Source organism: Fundulus heteroclitus, chromosome 22, assembly GCF_011125445.2.
Source record: "Fundulus heteroclitus isolate FHET01 chromosome 22, MU-UCD_Fhet_4.1, whole genome shotgun sequence".
Taxonomy (NCBI): domain Eukaryota; kingdom Metazoa; phylum Chordata; class Actinopteri; order Cyprinodontiformes; family Fundulidae; genus Fundulus; species Fundulus heteroclitus.
In genome coordinates this window covers 7,769,345-7,788,380 of record NC_046382.1, presented here as the reverse complement: position 1 = coordinate 7,788,380, position 19,036 = coordinate 7,769,345, and the positions used below count along the sequence as shown (strand labels likewise).

The following is a 19,036-nucleotide window of genomic DNA, read 5'->3' as shown; positions in this document are numbered from 1 at the left end:
TAATACTAACTTCTCCTCAACTTTCTCCCTGACCAGCCTGCTGCTTCTTTGGTCTTCATGAGGCTGTTTGTTCTCTGATGTTCTCTGACAAACCTCCGAAGCCTTCAGAGAACAGATGGCTTTGATTTACTAGCAGATTTTTAGCAATTAGGTAACTTTTAAAGGCAATTGCTTACACTGGATATTATTGAGGGGTACCAGAGTAAAGAGGTGTGAAATACAAATACATGCACAGCTTTTGTAATTGTTTATTTTATTAGTAAAACATCTGAAAACCAAGTATGCTTGTAGGAGCCATTTGTTTATTTTAGTTACTTGACAACATATTTTCTTAATTTCTATATATCTTATTTCTATGCCAGTTTGTTTCCATGTTTCCATCTATAGGTGAAGACGGGAACTGCGCCTTTAAAAGGCTGTGATGCAGGACAGCAGCTGTGTCTGATACAAGCTGAGACAGTCATTGACCGTGATTGGCACTGCAAACTTGGACTGATCTTTTGTTATACTCAAGTTTAATTTGTTACAATAAACCATCAAAGGACACACAATAATCATCTCCCGGATTTAATTTCACGCGTCAGACCACAGTATTGGACACCCAAGGTGGGAAAGGTTGTTAAGGAAAACAAACAAAGAAACAAAGAAATGGTAAAAACAAACAAATTGAAACAACAACTTTACCACTACAATAGTCAATGACTATGCTTGATGTATGGAAACGACAAAAAAATGATTGGATTGCGTGGATGCCGAAAGATGGAATTGTTTGAATGAGGCCGCCACGCCAACTGGAAACAAAGGAATACACCTTGAAGGAGGTACGTGCCACATTAAATTCTTTGGACTATACAAGTGAACCTGGATTGAAATGGATTTAAGTTGGAAAGAAATTATTTCAGAAATTATTAAAGAAACGAAAGTTTAATTTTGGATGAGCGTGGAGCTTAAGTTTTGCTTTAAAGAACAAGAATGTTGAAAGAAACGCTGCTGGACGAATAATTGATTTTGTTTTTAAATACTAAAGGAGGAAAGTATTTACTTTGTTTGGAAAGTTTCTAACAAACTGTTTTGTGTTGAGAAATGGATGACTCCGACAGAGAGGAAGCTCCAGGCCCGTCTGCAGAGCCAAGAGAGGTTGCAGCAAATCTCCGTGCCTCGAGGTCTGGTAAAATGTCGCATCTAACGCGACGGATGAATATTGTGAACAGGCTTATGCAAAACAATGAACATGTGGAAGAGATTAAAGGCAATATGCTTAAGTATAATGATATGTTGAAAGAATTCAAAGCCATAAATGTATCGTATCAAGAAATGTTAGATGAAGAAGATAAAATCCTTGATACAAAAACGTGGTTGGAGCCTCATATGGAGCAAATCAACGCGTTCCTTGCCAATGTGGAAACATGGCTCGCAAATATCGGACATTTGAAGCAAGACAGTGTCTCAGTCGAACTGCCTTCGTCTGATGCATCACCAAATATGCAAACAAATATTGAAGAAGACGACAAGCGCTCTGTTTGCTCCTCTGTGAGGAGCAATGCCTCAAGCGCATCTTTACGCATAAGGGCAGAGGCCGAGCGCGCCGCACTGATTGCAAAAGCAGCAGCTTTAAAAGATAAGCACGCATTAGAACACGAACAAGAACAACTTGAAAAGAAACGTGCTGAACTTAGAAAGAGAAGAGAAACGCTAGACGTCCTTACTGATATAGCAGCAACAACTGCGAAAATCAATTATTTGAAAAACACTGAGAATGTAGAAGTTATGGACCCACTGAGCACATCACAAGATGCCATGAACGCATACTTTAATGCAGCGCATAATTCACCTGTTCAGGCAGAGGAAAATCAGCCTGTTGTGAGACCCAAAGAACCTGTTGGGAGACCACTCTCGCAATTGTTAAATATTGAGAGCTTACAACAAGAAAATACTCAGAGAATGTTTACGTTGCCGACTCAGATTCCCACACATACAAGTCCCAATAATTTCTCAACGAACACAAGTCAACAGTCTGCAATTTTAACAACTGTTCTTGAAAAGCAGAATCAATTAACAGACATAATGGTTAAACAACAAAGACTCTCTACACTGCCAAAAATCAATCTGATTGTTTTTGATGGAGACATTCTTCAGTATCAGTCATTCATGCAAACGTTTGAACATGTTATTGAAAGGAAGAGCAAAGATGACCAAGACAGATTTCACTTTTTAATGCAGTACACAAAGGGTCAAGCGCATGATCTTGTGAAGAGTTGTCAGCACATGGCGGCAAGTAGAGGCTACCTCAAAGCAAAGCAACTGCTGAAAGAGACCTTTGGTAATGAGTATAGACTTTCTTGTGCATATATGGAAAAGGCTCTAAATTGGCCTGTAATCAAATCGGAAGATCCCAAGTCATTGAAAGAATACGCTTTGTTTCTCAGAACATGTTGTAATGCTATGGAAGATCTACACTACATGGATGAATTGAACACTGTGACTAACTTAAGAAATGTTATGCTGAAACTCCCATTCAGGTTGAGAGCAAAATGGCGTGCAGAAGCACACGAGCTGCAGACCATGGGTAGGATTAAAATGCTTGATTTAGTCACTTTCATTGAAAGACAATCCAGCATATTGTCAGACCCAATCTATGGCAACATCCAGGATGCAAGCTCTGTCCGTGGAAAACCCAAGGTAACACCGAAACCAAAATCTAAAGGAACATTTGCCACAAATGTAAATGTGAGTCCACAAGAACACAGAAATGCATATCTTTCGTGTATGTTTTGTAATGGAGCTCATGAATTGGAAGCATGTTTGCATTTCAAATCAAAACTGCATAAAGAAAAAATTGCATTCCTTAAACAAAATGGAGTATGTTTTGGATGTTTGAAAAAGGTTGGACATTTGAGTAAAGATTGCCCAAAGCGGCTTAACTGTTCAATTTGTAAAAATAATCATCCCAGTATGCTACACATTAATGCAGAGCGATCTGTTCCAGCTCCTGTTAACAGCGCACAGGTGTCACTCAGAGCTGGAGAACACGCCGGGGCCGGTGACCGGGACAATGGTGCAGACTGCTTGCTGTCTATTGTTCCTGTGAAAGTGAAACACGCTAAAGGAAGCAAAATTATACAAACATACGCCTTTCTTGATCCAGGAAGTTCGGCTACATTTTGCACAACTAACCTTATGAACAAATTAAATCTTTCAGGAAGGAAAACCAACATACTGCTCCGTACCATGTCGCAAGAGAAGGCCACATCTGCAAACATCATTACAGGCCTGGAGGTGAGCGCCATTGATTCCAGGGAGTTCATCAACTTACCTGAGGTGTACACCCAGAGCAACATGCCAGTGAGCACCAACAGCATACCCAGTGAAGTTGAACTCAGAGCTTTCACCTACTTGAAAGAGGTAAAGATTCCCAGAATCAAAGCGAATGTGGAGTTGTTGATTGGCAGCAATGCTCCAAAGGCGCTTGAACCATGGGAAGTTATTAACAGCGAAGATAATGGACCATACGCTGTGAGAACAGTTCTTGGATGGGTCATAAACGGACCAATGCAAAGACCAAGGTATGATGGTAATACAGTTGTCTCTGCAAATAGAATCTCAGTTGCAAGCCTAGAAGAATTGTTGATGCAACAATACAAGCATGACTTTTATGAGAGCCAAGAGGAAAGGCTTGAAATGTCTTTTGAGGACAAGATGTTTATGACTAAAGCAGAACAATCTGTTAAATTACTCAATGGACATTATGTTTTAGACTTACCTTTTCGAAACAAAGGCATTGTTATGCCACACAACTACCAAGTGGCAGAACAGCGGCTTGCTTCTTTGAAAAAGAAATTTTTAAAGAACAGTCAATTCAGAGCTGAATACACTGATTTTCTCTCTGAAGTTATTAGTAATGAACATGCTGAACTTGTGCCTGAAAATGAAATTGAAAGAACTGATGGAAGACTTTGGTACATTCCACATCATGGGGTGTACCACCCTAAGAAGGGAACACTTAGAGTTGTTTTTGACTGTGGTGCAACGTACTGTGGAACCTCTTTGAACTCAGAACTCTTGCCAGGTCCAGATCTGACAAGCTCTCTCCTAGGAGTTCTCTTGAGATTCAGACAAGAGCACGTCGCAGTGATGGCAGACATTCAGAAGATGTTTCACCAAGTCCGAGTCACTAAATCTGACATAGACTTTTTGCGGTCACTTCTCAGATGCTTGTGACCATGGCTATGGCACAGTAAGCTTCCTAAGAATGACCACCACCAACAAGATCCATGTCGTGTTTATGCTTGGTAAAGCACGAGTTGCTCCACTAAAGCAAATGACCATTCCACGCATGGAGCTCACTGCTGCAGTGCTAGCAGCAAAAGTGGACAAAATGCTGAAAAAAGAAATTGAATATCCACTCAGTGCAACCACATTCTGGACAGACAGTCAATCCGTATTGAAATACATTGCAAATGACACCACAAGATTTCACACTTTTGTTGCAAACAGAATTTCCTTTATTAGAAACCACACAGAAACAACACAGTGGAAGTACATACCGACCAAACTGAACCCGGCTGACATGGCGTCAAGAGGAGTGAGTGCAAGCACATTGGTGAAGTGCAAGCAATGGTTACAGGGACCAGAGTTTCTGTGGAGATTGGAGGAGGAATGGCCTCAAAACCCCATGGAGACCCTCTCACTTGCTCAAGATGACCCAGAGGTGAAAAGGAGCACCACTGTGTTCAGTGTTGTTGTAAAGGAGGACCAAACGGACAATCCAACAAACCAGCTACTAGAGCACTTTTCAGACTGGCACAAACTAAAAAGAGCAGTAGCATGGCACTTGAAATTCAAAGAAACTCTTTTGCAAAAGGTGAGAAACAAAAAAATTAGCTTGGACATGACTATTAACATAGACCAACCCACAACTTTGAATTTGGTTAATCTGGGCAAAGCAGAGGAAAGCATCGTTCAGTTTTGTCAAATTCAAGGCTTTGCAAGGGAAATTAAAATGTTGAAGGAAGGGAAGGCTGTAAGCAAACATAGCAGCATCTGCAAGTTAGATCCCATTTTGGAAAATGGAATGTTGTGTGTTGGAGGCAGGCTGAACAGGTCAGCAATGCCCATTGAACAGAAGAGACCCGTGATTCTTCCCAAAAACCATCATGTGGCAACACTGCTGATTCGACACATCCACCAGCAGCTTGGCCATAGTGGAAGAAATCATGTCCTCTCTAAACTGCGTGAAAAATATTGGATTGTGAATGCCAACTCCACGACTAGAAAGGTCTTGACCAAGTGTGTTGTGTGCAGACGCTGGAGAGGCAAATTGGGAGAGCAAAAGATGGCAGATCTGCCAAAAGAAAGACTGACACCTGACCTGCCACCTTTCACAAATACTGGAGTTGACTACTTCGGACCCTTTGAGATAAAGAAGGGACGAAGATCCCTGAAAAGGTATGGTGTGATATTTACATGCATGTCAAGTAGGGCCGTCCTTCTTGAAATGGCTCGCTCCATGGACACGGACTCCTGCATCAATGCCTTACGGCGATTTGTATGCAGACGAGGCCAGGTAGCCCACATAAGGTCGGACAACGGCACTAATCTGGTTGGGGCAAAAAATGAACTTCAAAGAGCAATAACTGAATGGAATATACACAAAATCCAGAGTGTGATGCTGCAGAGAGGAGTGGAATGGAGTTTCAACCCACCAGCAGCGTCCCATCACGGAGGTGTTTGGGAGAGACTCATTCGCATGGTGCGACAAGTTCTTTATTCCATTTTGAAGCAACAACTACTTGATGATGAAAGCCTTGAAACACTTTTATGCGAAGTTGAGTCAATCCTAAACAGCCGTCCGATAACAACTGTGAAGGAGGATGGGCAGGATGTTGAAGCACTAACGCCCAATCACATTCTTTTGTTGAACACCCAACCTGTGCTACCACCAGGACTCTTCAGCAAATCCGACCAATACACAAGAAGACGCTGGAGACAAGTGCAATATCTAGCAGACTTGTTTTGGAAAAGATGGACCCAGGAATATCTCCCAATGCTGCAAGAGAGACAGAAGTGGTTCAGAGTGAAGAGGGGGTTCCAAAGAGGAGATGTAGTGCTTATAGTGGACAACACTGCACCTCGAGGTTCCTGGCCCCTTGGAAGAGTCACTGAAGTTCGAGCTGATTCTAAAGGTCTGGCTAGAAGCTTGACCATTAGAACCAAGACTGGTTTCCTAGAGAGGCCAATCACCAAGGTCTGCTTGCTTCTTGAGGGTTCAGAAGACCCAGATCCAACTGAAAGAACTCTAAGATGAGTACAATGTTTATTCTCTTTATTTGTTATGTTTGTTATAGATTAGGCTCCTTTCTTATTATTTTTTAATGGTAATTGGTACTTCAGGTCCCAATTAGGGGCCGGTGTGTAGGAGCCATTTGTTTATTTTAGTTACTTGACAACATACTTTCTTAATTTCTATATATCTTATTTCTATGCCAGTTTGTTTCCATGTTTCCATCTATAGGTGAAGACGGGAACTGCGCCTTTAAAAGGCTGTGATGCAGGACAGCAGCTGTGTCTGATACAAGCTGAGACAGTCATTGACCGTGATTGGCACTGCAAACTTGGACTGATCTTTTGTTATACTCAAGTTTAATTTGTTACAATAAACCATCAAAGGACACACAATAATCATCTCCCGGATTTAATTTCACGCGTCAGACCACAGTATTGGACACCCAAGGTGGGAAAGGTTGTTAAGGAAAACAAACAAAGAAACAAAGAAATGGTAAAAACAAACAAATTGAAACAACAACTTTACCACTACAATGCTTTTTATTTCACTTCACAGTTGTTCACTACACTGTGTTGGTCTAGATCAGGGGTGGCCAAGCAGTTCAGCAAAGAGCCAGAGTCAGATCCAGCAGCATTGCAACGAGCCGCACATTTTGATAACTCAAATGCCTTAAAACATAAACCTAAACAGTTTTCAAGGTTTGCATATCAGATTGACTCATTACTTAACAGATAGATTGAAGCTAAAAACAACTGAAGCTTCAAAATGTCCTCAGAATCACGTAGGGCATCACCCCCCTCTGCTCCTGGCAGCCAATCTGAATGCCTGCTCCACACAGGTAGTGAAGGAATAACGGGATTAATAATACACCAGCCCTACTTTGTCTTCAACTGTGACTCGGTCTGTCAAAGTTAGTTTTAAAATGAATGGCTAGATCTCAGTAGATGAGTACTTAAGACGTCTCGGTGTGGCGAGGGATGGGGCCGAGGTTATGGCGTACGGCTGTGTGCTGTGGCAACAGGTGAAAATGACAAGTGATGAAATGTTCCAATTTCACTGGGTTCCTCCTGGTGTATGGGGTCAGATAACTGCTAAATGTAAGCATAGGTGTCTGAATTTATAAATGTAAGTCAATAAACGTGAATATGTTTAAGATTTGTTTTTGTTCCTGGTTATCAGCTCATACATACAAGTGACATCCGATGTTTCATCTGTGAGAATGCAAGTTTAGAAGTTACAGAGTTACAGCATTGCAAAAACACATTTACCAGTACAAATCACACATTTAAAAGTATGAATCACACATTTACAAGTATGAATCACATTTAAAAGTATGAATCACCTATTTACAAGTACAAATCACACATTTACAAGTACAAATCACACATTTATGAGTACAAATCACAAATGTACAAGTACAAATAACATTTAAAAGTATGAATCACGCATTTACAAGTACAAATAACATTTACGAGTACAAATCACACATTTACAAGTAAAAATCACGCATTTATGAGTACAAATCACAAATGTATAAGTACAAATAACATTTACAAGTATGAATCACACATTTACAAGTACAAGTCACACATTTACAAGTACGAATCACACATTTACAAGTACAAATCACGCATTTACAAGTATAAATCACACATTTACAAGTACGAATCACACATTTCAAATCTACAACCCCTGATGAAGCTATTACACACCCTACCAGTTGGTGGCGGCGATGATGATGATGATGATGATGATGATGATGATGATGTGCAACAGATTTTTTGTTTTGTTTGGTTTTGTCTGTGAGAACGCAGATGCTGTTTTCTTGTGCCTCCTCTCTCTCTCTTCTTCTTCTTTAATGGTGGTTGGTGAAAAACTTTCAGGTGCATTACTGCCACCAACTGGTGAGGAGTGTAAAACAGCTTTATCAGGGGTTGTAGTACTCGTAAATTTGTTATTTGTACATGTACTGTTGTAAACTTGTATTCGTAACTTCTAAACTTGCATTCTGACAGATGAAACATCTGATGTCAGCTGACAACTAGGAACAGATATAAATCTTATATTTAATACCTCTTTATTGATTTACATTTACAAATTCAGAGATCTACACATACGTTTTTATTGAGAGTTATCTTACCCCATAAGTGCGGAAAGCCCAAGTTCCTTTAAATCAAGACTAAAAACATATTTCTTTAGGATTGCCTTAGACTTTTCTAGTTAAACTGTTTTTACTGAAACATCATTAGTTCAACTTTGTAGTCCAACAGTTTTTAATGTTTGCTTTTAGTTTCTATTTTTCCATGTTCTATTTTGTTTCTACATTTTACTCCTACTTGCTTTTCTCTGTTTGTTTAATTTTTTTCCTGTATTTTAATCATGTAAAGCACTTTGCATTGTCTCTGTACTGAATATAGATAAATTTGCCTTGCCTTGCCTTGCTAGTGGATCTGTTGGGGTAACTGCAATAAACATAGCTGAATGGCAGGCGTGTGTGAAGCGTCTTCGCTGGATAAAGGGGAAGTTTAAAATAAAAGACCCCACAAGTTAAAATGAGAACCTCCACAGGTCAGTGAAGTCACCACTAACCTCACGGGACTGGCAATCCCAATAAAACAACTCAAAGTTTGTGGTTCTAATGTGACAAGATGTTTGAATAAATTGAAAGGCGGCGTATGCAACAACATACCAAACACCCAGTTGAGGCTTAATTGTGGGCTCCAGTGTTCGGAAAGGACCTTTGCTGGTGGACCTTTCTTTAGAAGCAGTTTTCAGCCAGATTAACCTGATTAGTCAAACTGTTTGAAAACCGGCCCCTCCTAATTGGCTGCACAATAATTAGCCGTATGAATATGCATTAGCAGGAGCCGTTTCTGTGGCTTTCTGAGCGAGCGGATGGTTATAGAACATCCCTCATTATGTCTGAGCTCATATTTCAATAGGCAGCAGCAGCTGAAAGGAAAAGCCCCGCTGTCCTTGAAATCTACCCTTTGCAAAGCCTCGCCTAAACGCCGCAGAACAAAGGTGCTGCGGCATTTTGTCAGAGGAGACATGGTGGCTTAGTTAAAACAAAGAGCCGAACTAAGAGGGTTTCATGATATTTATGTTATTTAACACCTTTTTTTTTTCTTCTCACCACCTTCTGTTTGTAATCAAAAAATTAATGAGCTGAGCTTTTTGTGGAAAGTGGGCCTTATCAGATGGAAAGTGTCCCCGCCCCACATCAGAGCGCCGGCGTGACTCCCCCGTTTCCTCCAGGCTACCTCGCAGAGAGTTTAGGGTAACTCTCCTCTTTGTTCGTTTCTCCTTCAGCATAAGCAATTTATCACCGAATGAACTTATATTGTATCTCAGTATGACTCACATTAAATGTTGGCCTATTAATTTTGAAATGGATTTTTGAAATGGGTACTAAGCTTTTATCAAATGCCTGGGAATCTCATTTGGATTATTGTATTTCATTAATTACTTGATAGACAAAGCATACTTTTCAATGTAGATTTGTGTGCTGTTTAATTAATTAGCATGTTTTCTCTTTTAATTAAAGCATTTTTTTTAAATTAAAGCCCACAGCAAAACACATATATAATTTGTTTGTAATTAGGCCTTAATTGGTGGTAGTGGAAGCTTAGCACCCTCGGTTTCTTTTTTCATGATTGCCATTTTATTGCCAGTCACTCATTAATTAAACTGTTTTTTTTCTAATTAGCTTATAAAACTGTTGATGGCATATTATTCTAAGTGTGAGTTCAAAGCTTGCTAATAAGCCTCCCCTACTCAGAAGGGGCGAGATAATGGAACTTGCACAAAGCAGGCGAACTTTTGGAGATTTTTTTTCCCTCGTTGTTGTCTATTCCCTAAAGATGACGTGACATGTGTATCTAGGATCAGATTAATAGAGAAGGAAGTGGAGCCATGCCTGCTCTTCTGTGCCTCCCCTCCCAGAGTGGCTCCCTTTTTTCTCCTCGCCATGTAATTCTGTTTGTTGAAGTGAAGGCAAGATTACAGAAAGCTCTCCTCAACCACCCCCCCCCCCCCCCCCCCCCCCCCAAAAGAGGAGTGATAAAGTTTTGTGGGAATACAGCAACACAAAGGTGCCCGCTGCAGTATTTGGATTTATCCATTAGTCATCTTAATTTGAAGTCGCAGTGATTTTTAGCTAGCTGCTGATGTTTGGGGTTGAAATTATCACTGGGTGCCCAAGAAATCCTATTACGATTCGTCTATTGCTGCTTAACTAAACAGCTGGAGAGGAGGGGATGTAATTTGTTTAAAATCAAAGTCAGGTTATTATAGGTGATTGTTCCCATTGTGTGCATTTTCGTGCTACAGCTCCATTTATATTTAATTAGGCAGCAAATCATAGGCATACAAGCAATAAAACACACACACACACACACATATATATATATATATATATATATATATATATATATATATATATATATATATATATATATACAAAGACAGTCGTTTTCCCATGGTGAGGCTCATTTGCTCATTTGTTGGAATACAAGCATCTTTTGAAAGTAAATAACAGCCTTTAAGCAAGTATTAAACATACTTTTCAATAAGCCCACATTTGTGTTTTAAAAATGTGCTTTTTATCAGTTTGGTGTAATATTCTAATCTTAAATGTCATGTTTTCATAGGAAATTTGCATTGCCGATGGCTTTGCAGCAATCCCTCATACTGAACACATTAGCAGACAGTGTGTTAATTCTAACTGTTTGATGAACATGGAAATCAGCAAGCAATGTGCTGTTTTAACCATTTTATTTTACAGGGAAGATGCTGTTCAAGTACTGCCGTACCACTGACAAATGTTTTTTTAAAACCCTTGGAAATAATGTAATCTGCTAATGCCTCAAACTAGAAAAATTGGAAGAAATCCAGCCATCAATTTGAGCACATTTATTCATTAAGGGGGAAAAACAGTTAGCATTAAGAAAGTACTGTTTTTACCAAAATCATCAATGGCACATTTAAAACCCCTTAAAACAAATATAACGTAAGCATGTTTAACTCATACTGTATTTTTACATTCATTGGAGTTTCTAGCAGTCCATGACTCCCTGTTTTCATTGGATATAAACCTGATGTGACATGGAGGTCTATCTCCTTTAGCCACTGATCAAGACTTTTAGAAAACTATCACAAAGATGTTACCCTCACCAAATGTACATAACAACTGTTAGATGCTATCTAGATGCCAATATAACAGCTAGTGGAAGAAAAAAAGCATTTTGTTTTCAATGTTTGAAATGTGTGCTGGTTGCTGAACTCTCCTGGGATTTCACCTGGAGCCATGGGCTTTGTTCAGATGAGACTAAGTTAGAGTTTCTAGCACCAAACACTCCTGGTAGGTCTGGTGTAAAACCAAAGATGAACACGAGGAAAAGCGGCATATATCTACTGTCAAGTATGATGCTATGGGCCTTTTTCTGTTCCAAAGGTTCAAGGAAACTTGTTTAAGGGCCTTGCATCGGAAACTACCGTATTATTTTGACTATAAGTCACTCCAGAATGTAAGTTGCATCAGTGATAAAATGTCTCATAAACAGCAAAGAAACATATATAAGTCGCACCTGATTATAAGTCACAGGATTGGACCAATTATGACAAAAAAAAGTGCAACTTAAGTCTTCTGAGTCTGATCAAGGATCCGTCCCTCTTAAAGCTTCAATACTGTCAAATGCTGCAGTGGATGACTAGATGCTGCTTTTTTAGCGAAAAAGGTAATATAAAGTCTTAGCAGCAGAGGTAACACCAGGGATCTTATTACAACAATTGTTTCTAGGTGTGTTTTTTTTCACCCACTGAATAAATGTCCTCATCTTAAAGGTTGTATTTAAAAATTCTGAATTTTCAACAAAACATTGTGAATTTAAGTTTATGCCACTGAAATGAAAGATTGATTTATTTTAAGGCTTTTTGCACATCTATACCAGGGATACCAATAAATGTGTTCAGCACAATACACCTGAAAGAGGGGTGTCTTCGTTAAATGGTACATTATTTTTATTTTGTGGCGCTAGTAGCCTTTATTTGACATTTAGCAAATTCACTCGTCCTGACTCAAGTTTTTTTGGCAATAGTTTTTGTTGCAATTTACTCGGTTTTTATTTGCTGACCATCCTGCAATGACCTATGTGCCTTTCGTTTCAACGAGTGTAGTAGGATATTATGCTGTGGGGAAATAACTGTGTTTTATTTTAAAAACAAATAATAATTTTTTTATGTTTGCTTTGGGTCATGATCAAAAATTTAACCACAAGAGCACCAACCATGTTGGTCAGAGTTCTAATTATAAACAAAAGCTCAAGAGAGACACTGATGTCACTGCCAAAGTAACATAACCTGTCATAGGGCTGTCAAAATCATCTATATATTAGGCAGATGGACAAGAAAAAACGAAATGCTGCCACACGATGCCACATGCTACACTACTGTAACGTTAACTACAAGCTAACGCTACAACTCTGATGTTTGGGAGGAACTTGCAAAGGTCATTTTAACTTCTGAATCTGCAACAGTGAAGTAGTAAACCTCCTGTACGACACAAGCTAACGCCATCTGGTTAAATAATAGCCTCAGTGACACAGATAGCACAGGGAAGTGATTCTGTTAGTCTTCTATTGAGATGCACTTCTGCTCGGTTCTGCCGTGGTACGAATTACCACAGGAACATGTTAACCAGCTGATGGCTTAGTCAGCTAATAAATAGTGAAACAACCAGTGCCCCCTTACATTACTTCTTTTAATCGTAAAGCTGTTTGGTGCTAATGTGGCTAATAATAACACAGGTTCTGGTGGAGCCAGACTGAAGCTGACAATTAGAGCAGAAATAAGCAGGAACCAGAATGAACTTACCCTGCTGCTCGAGTTGATCACTGAAGAAAATATAATTAAAAGTTATCAGAAATACTGCTCCTATATATGTTGGCATGGACCAGGTCCCTCTTTAAACTGTGAAAATATGTTTTATAAGCACCAAAGCCATATTTGTTTTTAAACACAATTAATTTTACTTTAAAATAACATTTAATTGTCTTCAGCAAATTGATATGCACATGGAGACACACAGTTCCACATTAAAGATAAGCAATTAGAATTAGAATCCTTCCTTCCCATTAATGGGGAGTTTTTCTTTCTGCTGTCGCTTCATGCTTGCTCAGTATGAGAGATTGCTGCAAAGCTATGTACAATGCAGACGACTCTCCCTGTAGCTCTACGGTTCTCCAGGAGGGAATGCTGCTTGTCAGGACTTTGAAGCAATCAACTGGTTCCCTTATATAGGAAATTTTTGACCAATCTGTATAATCTGATTGAATTTGACTTTGTAAAGTGCCTTGAGATGACATGTTTCATGAATTGGTGCTATATAAATAAAATTGAATTGAATTGAATTAAATAAAATAATTGCAAGACTAAATCAAAAGCACATACTTCTATAAACGATATCAACACTTTTGCTAAATGTTATCTTGCCAAACAAGGAAGTGACAGATTATATATTTCTCTAAATGAGGGTTGAACTGCCCACCACTTTTTGGATTTCAGCTATAAAAGTAAGTTTAAGTTAAGCTTATTTTGTAATGAATCATGTTTTACTATTAACTAGAAAGAAACGTGTATAAATGTTGCAGCGGTGTCGAAAATTGTATGGAGTATTTTTCTTAGTATTGGTATTGAGGCTGAAATTGTAATATGGTGACAACCCTACCCTGTCCTAAATTACCTGTGAATTCCACATTCCTGATCACAATACACAAGATTTCTATTCACAATACAATTAGACCCAATAATTACTGCATTTAGCTTTAGTTTATTTGATTTAACCCAATCTGCAAAAAAAAAAAATTCTGTGTCTAAAACAGTTTGTAACTCAATGTGTGTACTGATGCATCTATATAGCAGAATCATCTGCGTACATAACAATGTTGGCCCTCTCTAAAATACACGGTAACTGATTAGTGAAAATAGTAAATAATAATGGACCCAGACAACAGCCTTGGGGCACTCCGCACAATATGTTTATGACACTCAGGAAGCTGCCGTTAAAAAACACAGTTTTCTGTTTGATAGATAACTGTACATCCATGTTAATGCTGACTGCTCAAAACCATAACAAGATCATTTTCTTAATAATAGTTTGTGATGTATGATGTTGAATGCTGCAGAAAATTCTAGAAATGCAGCCACGAGCATATTTTTCTTGTCCCTCTCGCTAAGCTAGTCACTTTCCATATGCGTGCTGAAAATCTGTTAATACCTGATCCATGGAAAAATAAGAATGATTTGATCATATTCAATAGACTCCATTACTTTGAAATGTTTTCAGAACGTTTTCAGAATAAAATCTGAGCGGAAGCCCTCTTATTTAACCCTGTTTGCTGTTTCCATAACCCAGATAACTGAGAATTTGCACTGGCAACCTCCTCTTAATTTCCTCACGTTTAGACCCATGAACCTAAAGTTGCCAGCAGACATGACAACATAGGAAACATTGTGATGGCATCTTCATATGGCTTCAAAAACCCTAAAAGGATCAAACTCAGTGATATGACCTCTACCTGCGTTCCATGTGATATATTTCCCTCACTTTAAACATCGTGTTCCTTGGTCTGCAATACGATCTGGGTGGTATCGATCGACCTCTTGCTCTTTTGACCCCCGTCGTTGTTCCTGCAACACTGAAGCTTTGCAGCTAGAGACATTTTCTCCCCCCTTTCTTCTCCCCCCCTCCATTCAGCCTCACTCCAAAAGAAATTATCCTGAAATAACACACAAGCTGCCTAATCTGATATTCATTCCTCTCTTATATAGCCCTGCTTTCCAAAGTTGACTAAGGCCACATTATTTAGGCATTAAGGTGGTGTGATAAAGGAATTAGGCTGGTCATTAATCGTTTACACGTCAAATTCAGCGGAGCAGCTCGGGGAGGTGATTTAGCGAGGCAAAGCCATATAGCCCCTGTTAATCCACCTCTCACACGTTTTAATTGGAAGAGGCTTCCTGGATAGGAAATTTATGAATGGGTTTAAGGCCATTTCTTCCTTAAAGCCATCATTTATTTCATATTGTTAATAGGAGCTTTGACACTTCATCCACATGGAGACGCGTTTTTTCCTCAGCTCTCATTCAGCTTTTGTCTTTGTGCGCATTAATTGGCACACTGTGTTCTGTGATCGCCTCGGCAATGACGCAACAAAGCAGACGCAAAACTGTGAACGTGGCGTCGGGGTTGGCCTCCGTCTGCGTCTCTCCCGCACACTTTGAGCGCCGTCGTTGCGTTGCGGCGCCGTGTTTTGAGTCCTCGCTTGGATCTCCATGACTACCCGGACACGTATGAACAGAAAGCAGCGCTGTTGACTTAACCCTCCTAGTGGCCTTAAGCTGCTGCTGCAGCGCCGGCATTGTGCTCCATCATTTTTTTTTTTTTTCTGTGTTGCCTTCAAATCTTCTAAAGGTCAGAGAATTAATCCTCTGAATAAACCTTTTTTTTTTCTTTTTTTTTTTAGCAGAGCTGCACAGAGGCCACACAAGAGAGAGAAACACTACACAGAAACACGCCTGTGATGGACACTTAATTTACATTAATATGTAATGGAGTGGGAAGAATTGCCTTTTAGGAGCCACGTAAACAAAGAACGCAGGAGGTTTCCTGTCTCCTCTCCTTTATTCCCGCTTTGTACTTCCAGTGCGATTTCTCAGCAGCCTCTGATGTGAAAGGATTTGGCACTAAGATGCACGCAGAAAGAGGAGGGTAGGGGAGGGGAGAGAAGGGGGGGGGGTTAAAAAAAATCCTGAAAAGTGGATCAAAAAAGTAAATGAAAAATAATGTCATATTACTGAAAATATGAGAGGCTAATTTGTGCCGACTTTTTGCTAATTTCGTTCTCGCCGCAGAAAGAGGAGCCGTCACCTGCTCGGCGCCACAGCGCTGACAGTGCCAGTGATCCATGAAATAAGCTGCCGCTGGCTTTGTTCAGATAAGAATGAACAAATCTGCACAATGTACTGCTCTCCGAATCTCATTTTCATACTTGCATGCAGGCTAAAAGAAATAAGCTGTTTGCAGGCTTGATTAATCAGACATTTGAGGGCTTTTTTTTTTTTTGTCTCTTTGATCTGCTCTGTCTCCTAGGTAACTTGGTTGACATTAATGTTGAGCGCCAGTAAAGACAATCAGGGAGTGTCGACTAAAACTGATAAAAAATAAAAAAAATTAAAAAAGAGCGAAATTAAAGACCTTTAATGCTTTAAATATAGCAGAGGGTATGTTGGGAATTTAAACGAGGGGAGGATGCGGGTCGAGGGAAGTGGGTTTTGGGGGAGTTTTCATTTTGCTTTTGGAATTTAGCAGAAGGCGGGTTTTTGGAGACCTTTTTTTGCGCTTCGACTGCAGCCCCACAGGAGAGCTGGTTAACGCGGGTAATCCTGTGTTAGGAAGCAGAAAAAAGAAACGCTCGCTGTAAATCTGCAAATAAAACCAATTAGCATCACATATTTATTTGATTTGAGCAACTATCTTGTCATTTTTTTATTATTATTATTCTTTTTATTATTGAAGGTTTGGTTAACGCTCAGATTTTGGGTCTTTGCTGTGTTTTTGTTCATGCTTCAGGTATCCTGACATCTCCAGGTCATTTAACCCCCTGCTTTCACCTAAAAATTAAAAATAAGAGGTCCCAGTGGTAAGAAGAGCAAGTGACCATAAAAATTATCAAAGGCACACAGCGACTCGATGGAAAACTATTTATAATGTCTTTATTTTACATTGCGTTAAGGAGAGCATCAGTAATGACCAATGTGAACTTGCTAATTTCCTGCTGTTGGATGCGCTTCACTTCAAGCTGTTTGCACCAATCAGTAAATATTTTCATCACATGACGGGAGGAAAAGAATGTGAACGACAAAAGAAAATTAAATAATATAAAAGAAAATTTAATAATGAAAAAGAAGAGAAAGAAAAATGAGATGAAAGTAAAAATGGAGATGTAACATTATGCTGCAGATCATAACGAAGAGCTTCCTTACATAAAAATAATATGGTTATATTTTTCTATTATACAGGAAACCTATAAGGGACGGGAATTTTTTTGAACATTTATGTGTCCTATTTTTTTTTCTTTTACTAGCATTAAATGTAATAACATTTTTAGCTCACAACACGTCGGTCAGTCTGGATTTTATCGTTTTAAAATATGAACATTTCACATATTTGCTCCCCTTTTCCACCGTGTGCGTTTTTAGGGTCACACACTCTTCTCACCACCGTGACCATTTTTTTTTGTGTGACCTAGAAAAGCTTCAGCTGCCATTTTCTTTTTATTATTATTATTATTAAACGGGTGATTATTTTGATTGGGGCCACACTGGCTCATTTAGCTCCAACGTCACCCCATCATGGACCTGGGAGCACTCTTAGTTACTTTATCTGCAGATCTACTGCCTATAGTTGAGCTGCCATCCCTTAAGGTCTCTTTAAGAGGAGAAAACACGATTTGGGGAATTTAGGAATGTATAAAATGGCAAAGAACTGGAGAACTGTCATAGCCTGTATGCTTCAGGTTATTCAGACGCTCTTACAAATCTTCCAGTGACTGTATAGATGAATGCCTTGAGGGCCCTGCCGGAGCCCAGCACTTGCAGCCAGCCGGAGCCCTTATCTTAAATCCAAGCAAAGTACCATTAATCTTTTTGAAAGACCTTTATGGCTTTTAATGTATCCCAAATTAGAACATTTTACACCCTTGGTTCCTGAAATATGGTGATAAAAAGCCTTTAGAGTTTAATTTTTCCTGCCTGCTCGCTCTGACCTGCTTAATCCCAGCATGCATTAAGAGATATTTTAGTTTCAGTCTTTCTAATAAAGTTTATCCCACTTAATTATAATTGAAACATTTTTTTTTCAGCAGGTCTTTTTTTTTTTTTTTTTTTCCTCCAAGTGGCACAGTGGTGGCACATTTCTTCATTACCTTAAGACTTGCTCTCCCCGCTGATTGTGCTCTGAATATTAGAGAGAATTACCCAAAGGTTTGGTGAAATTGTTCCAAGTTGTTTATCAAAGTTCGCCTTTGCTTGAATAATAAACCTATCTCAGGAGTGAACGAAGCGGCAGGATTTTGCCCCTTTGTTTCCGAGGCTTCTGTGTGTCTGGGGTTATTGGGATTACTCTGCTTCACAATGCGCACATGTCTTCCCTGGGATTTGAATGTTTGCCTCTTGCAGTCACGGTCATTCTCTTCATCTTCTGATTTCAGGGGCTGCCTGCTTCACTCCAAACACACAAAGTCTCCTACACATTGTTGACAAGTAAAAAGAAAAATACCATTTAAAACATTTGGACAAAAATGTGGAGAATGGTAGATTGTCTATTAGAACTTGTCATATAATTTGCACAAGATAGACTGATTTTTGGGTGGGCTGTGAGCATCTGCAAGTAAAAAATAAATAAATAAAGATGGCACCTTCCTTGTTTTTTCTTTTTTAGTGTGATAATAAAACTGATAATCAAACAATTTAAAAAAACTAGAAATAATTTCAGGTGACAGGAGCGATTCTGAACAGCTTTTCTGAATTTACTTAATCTTAAAGTGTAACTCACCCCGATGTGAAAGCATAACCCCGCCCCCTGACAATTTTGACAAATACCACCAAAGTGGGCGGTGCCAAGATACCCTGAGGGGCGTGGCTAAGTGGACCATTCAAAGCAGTATCGAACAACACTATCGATCGAAGCTCCCA

The 19,036-nt window shown here is 39.3% G+C and overlaps 2 protein-coding genes across 4 annotated transcripts in view; both read left to right on the top strand.

Annotated features, from left to right (window-relative positions):
* The window catches only part of fam204a (family with sequence similarity 204 member A), a 36,333-nt gene that overhangs the window by 11,860 nt on the left and 5,437 nt on the right, over window positions 1–19,036 (top strand). The gene's annotated exons all lie outside the window — the stretch shown is intronic.
* On the top strand, window positions 1,757–4,186 carry LOC118557148. Of its 2 annotated transcripts, none has more exons than XM_036126492.1 (3): window positions 1,757–2,679; window positions 2,987–3,055; window positions 3,200–4,186. In XM_036126492.1, exons 1-3 carry the CDS (start codon window positions 1,768–1,770, stop codon window positions 3,278–3,280), a joined length of 1,062 nt encoding a protein of 353 aa, XP_035982385.1. In that variant the 5' UTR covers window positions 1,757–1,767; the 3' UTR covers window positions 3,281–4,186. The 2 variants fall into 2 exon arrangements, with proteins under 2 accessions (XP_035982385.1, XP_035982384.1); XM_036126491.1 differs by having other exon boundaries at window positions 1,757–2,727; window positions 2,987–3,106.

Excerpts from the sequence above, each read along its gene's own strand:
- LOC118557148 (XM_036126492.1), top strand. The coding sequence starts at position 1,768 with ATGGACCCACTGAGCACATCACAAGATGCCATGAACGCATACTTTAAT. Across the intron at positions 2,680-2,986 it reads CTGTCCGTGGAAAACCCAAG|CTCCTGTTAACAGCGCACAG; the intron begins GTAACACCGAAA and ends GATCTGTTCCAG. Across the intron at positions 3,056-3,199 it reads GGCCGGTGACCGGGACAATG|GAAGGAAAACCAACATACTG; the intron begins GTGCAGACTGCT and ends TAAATCTTTCAG.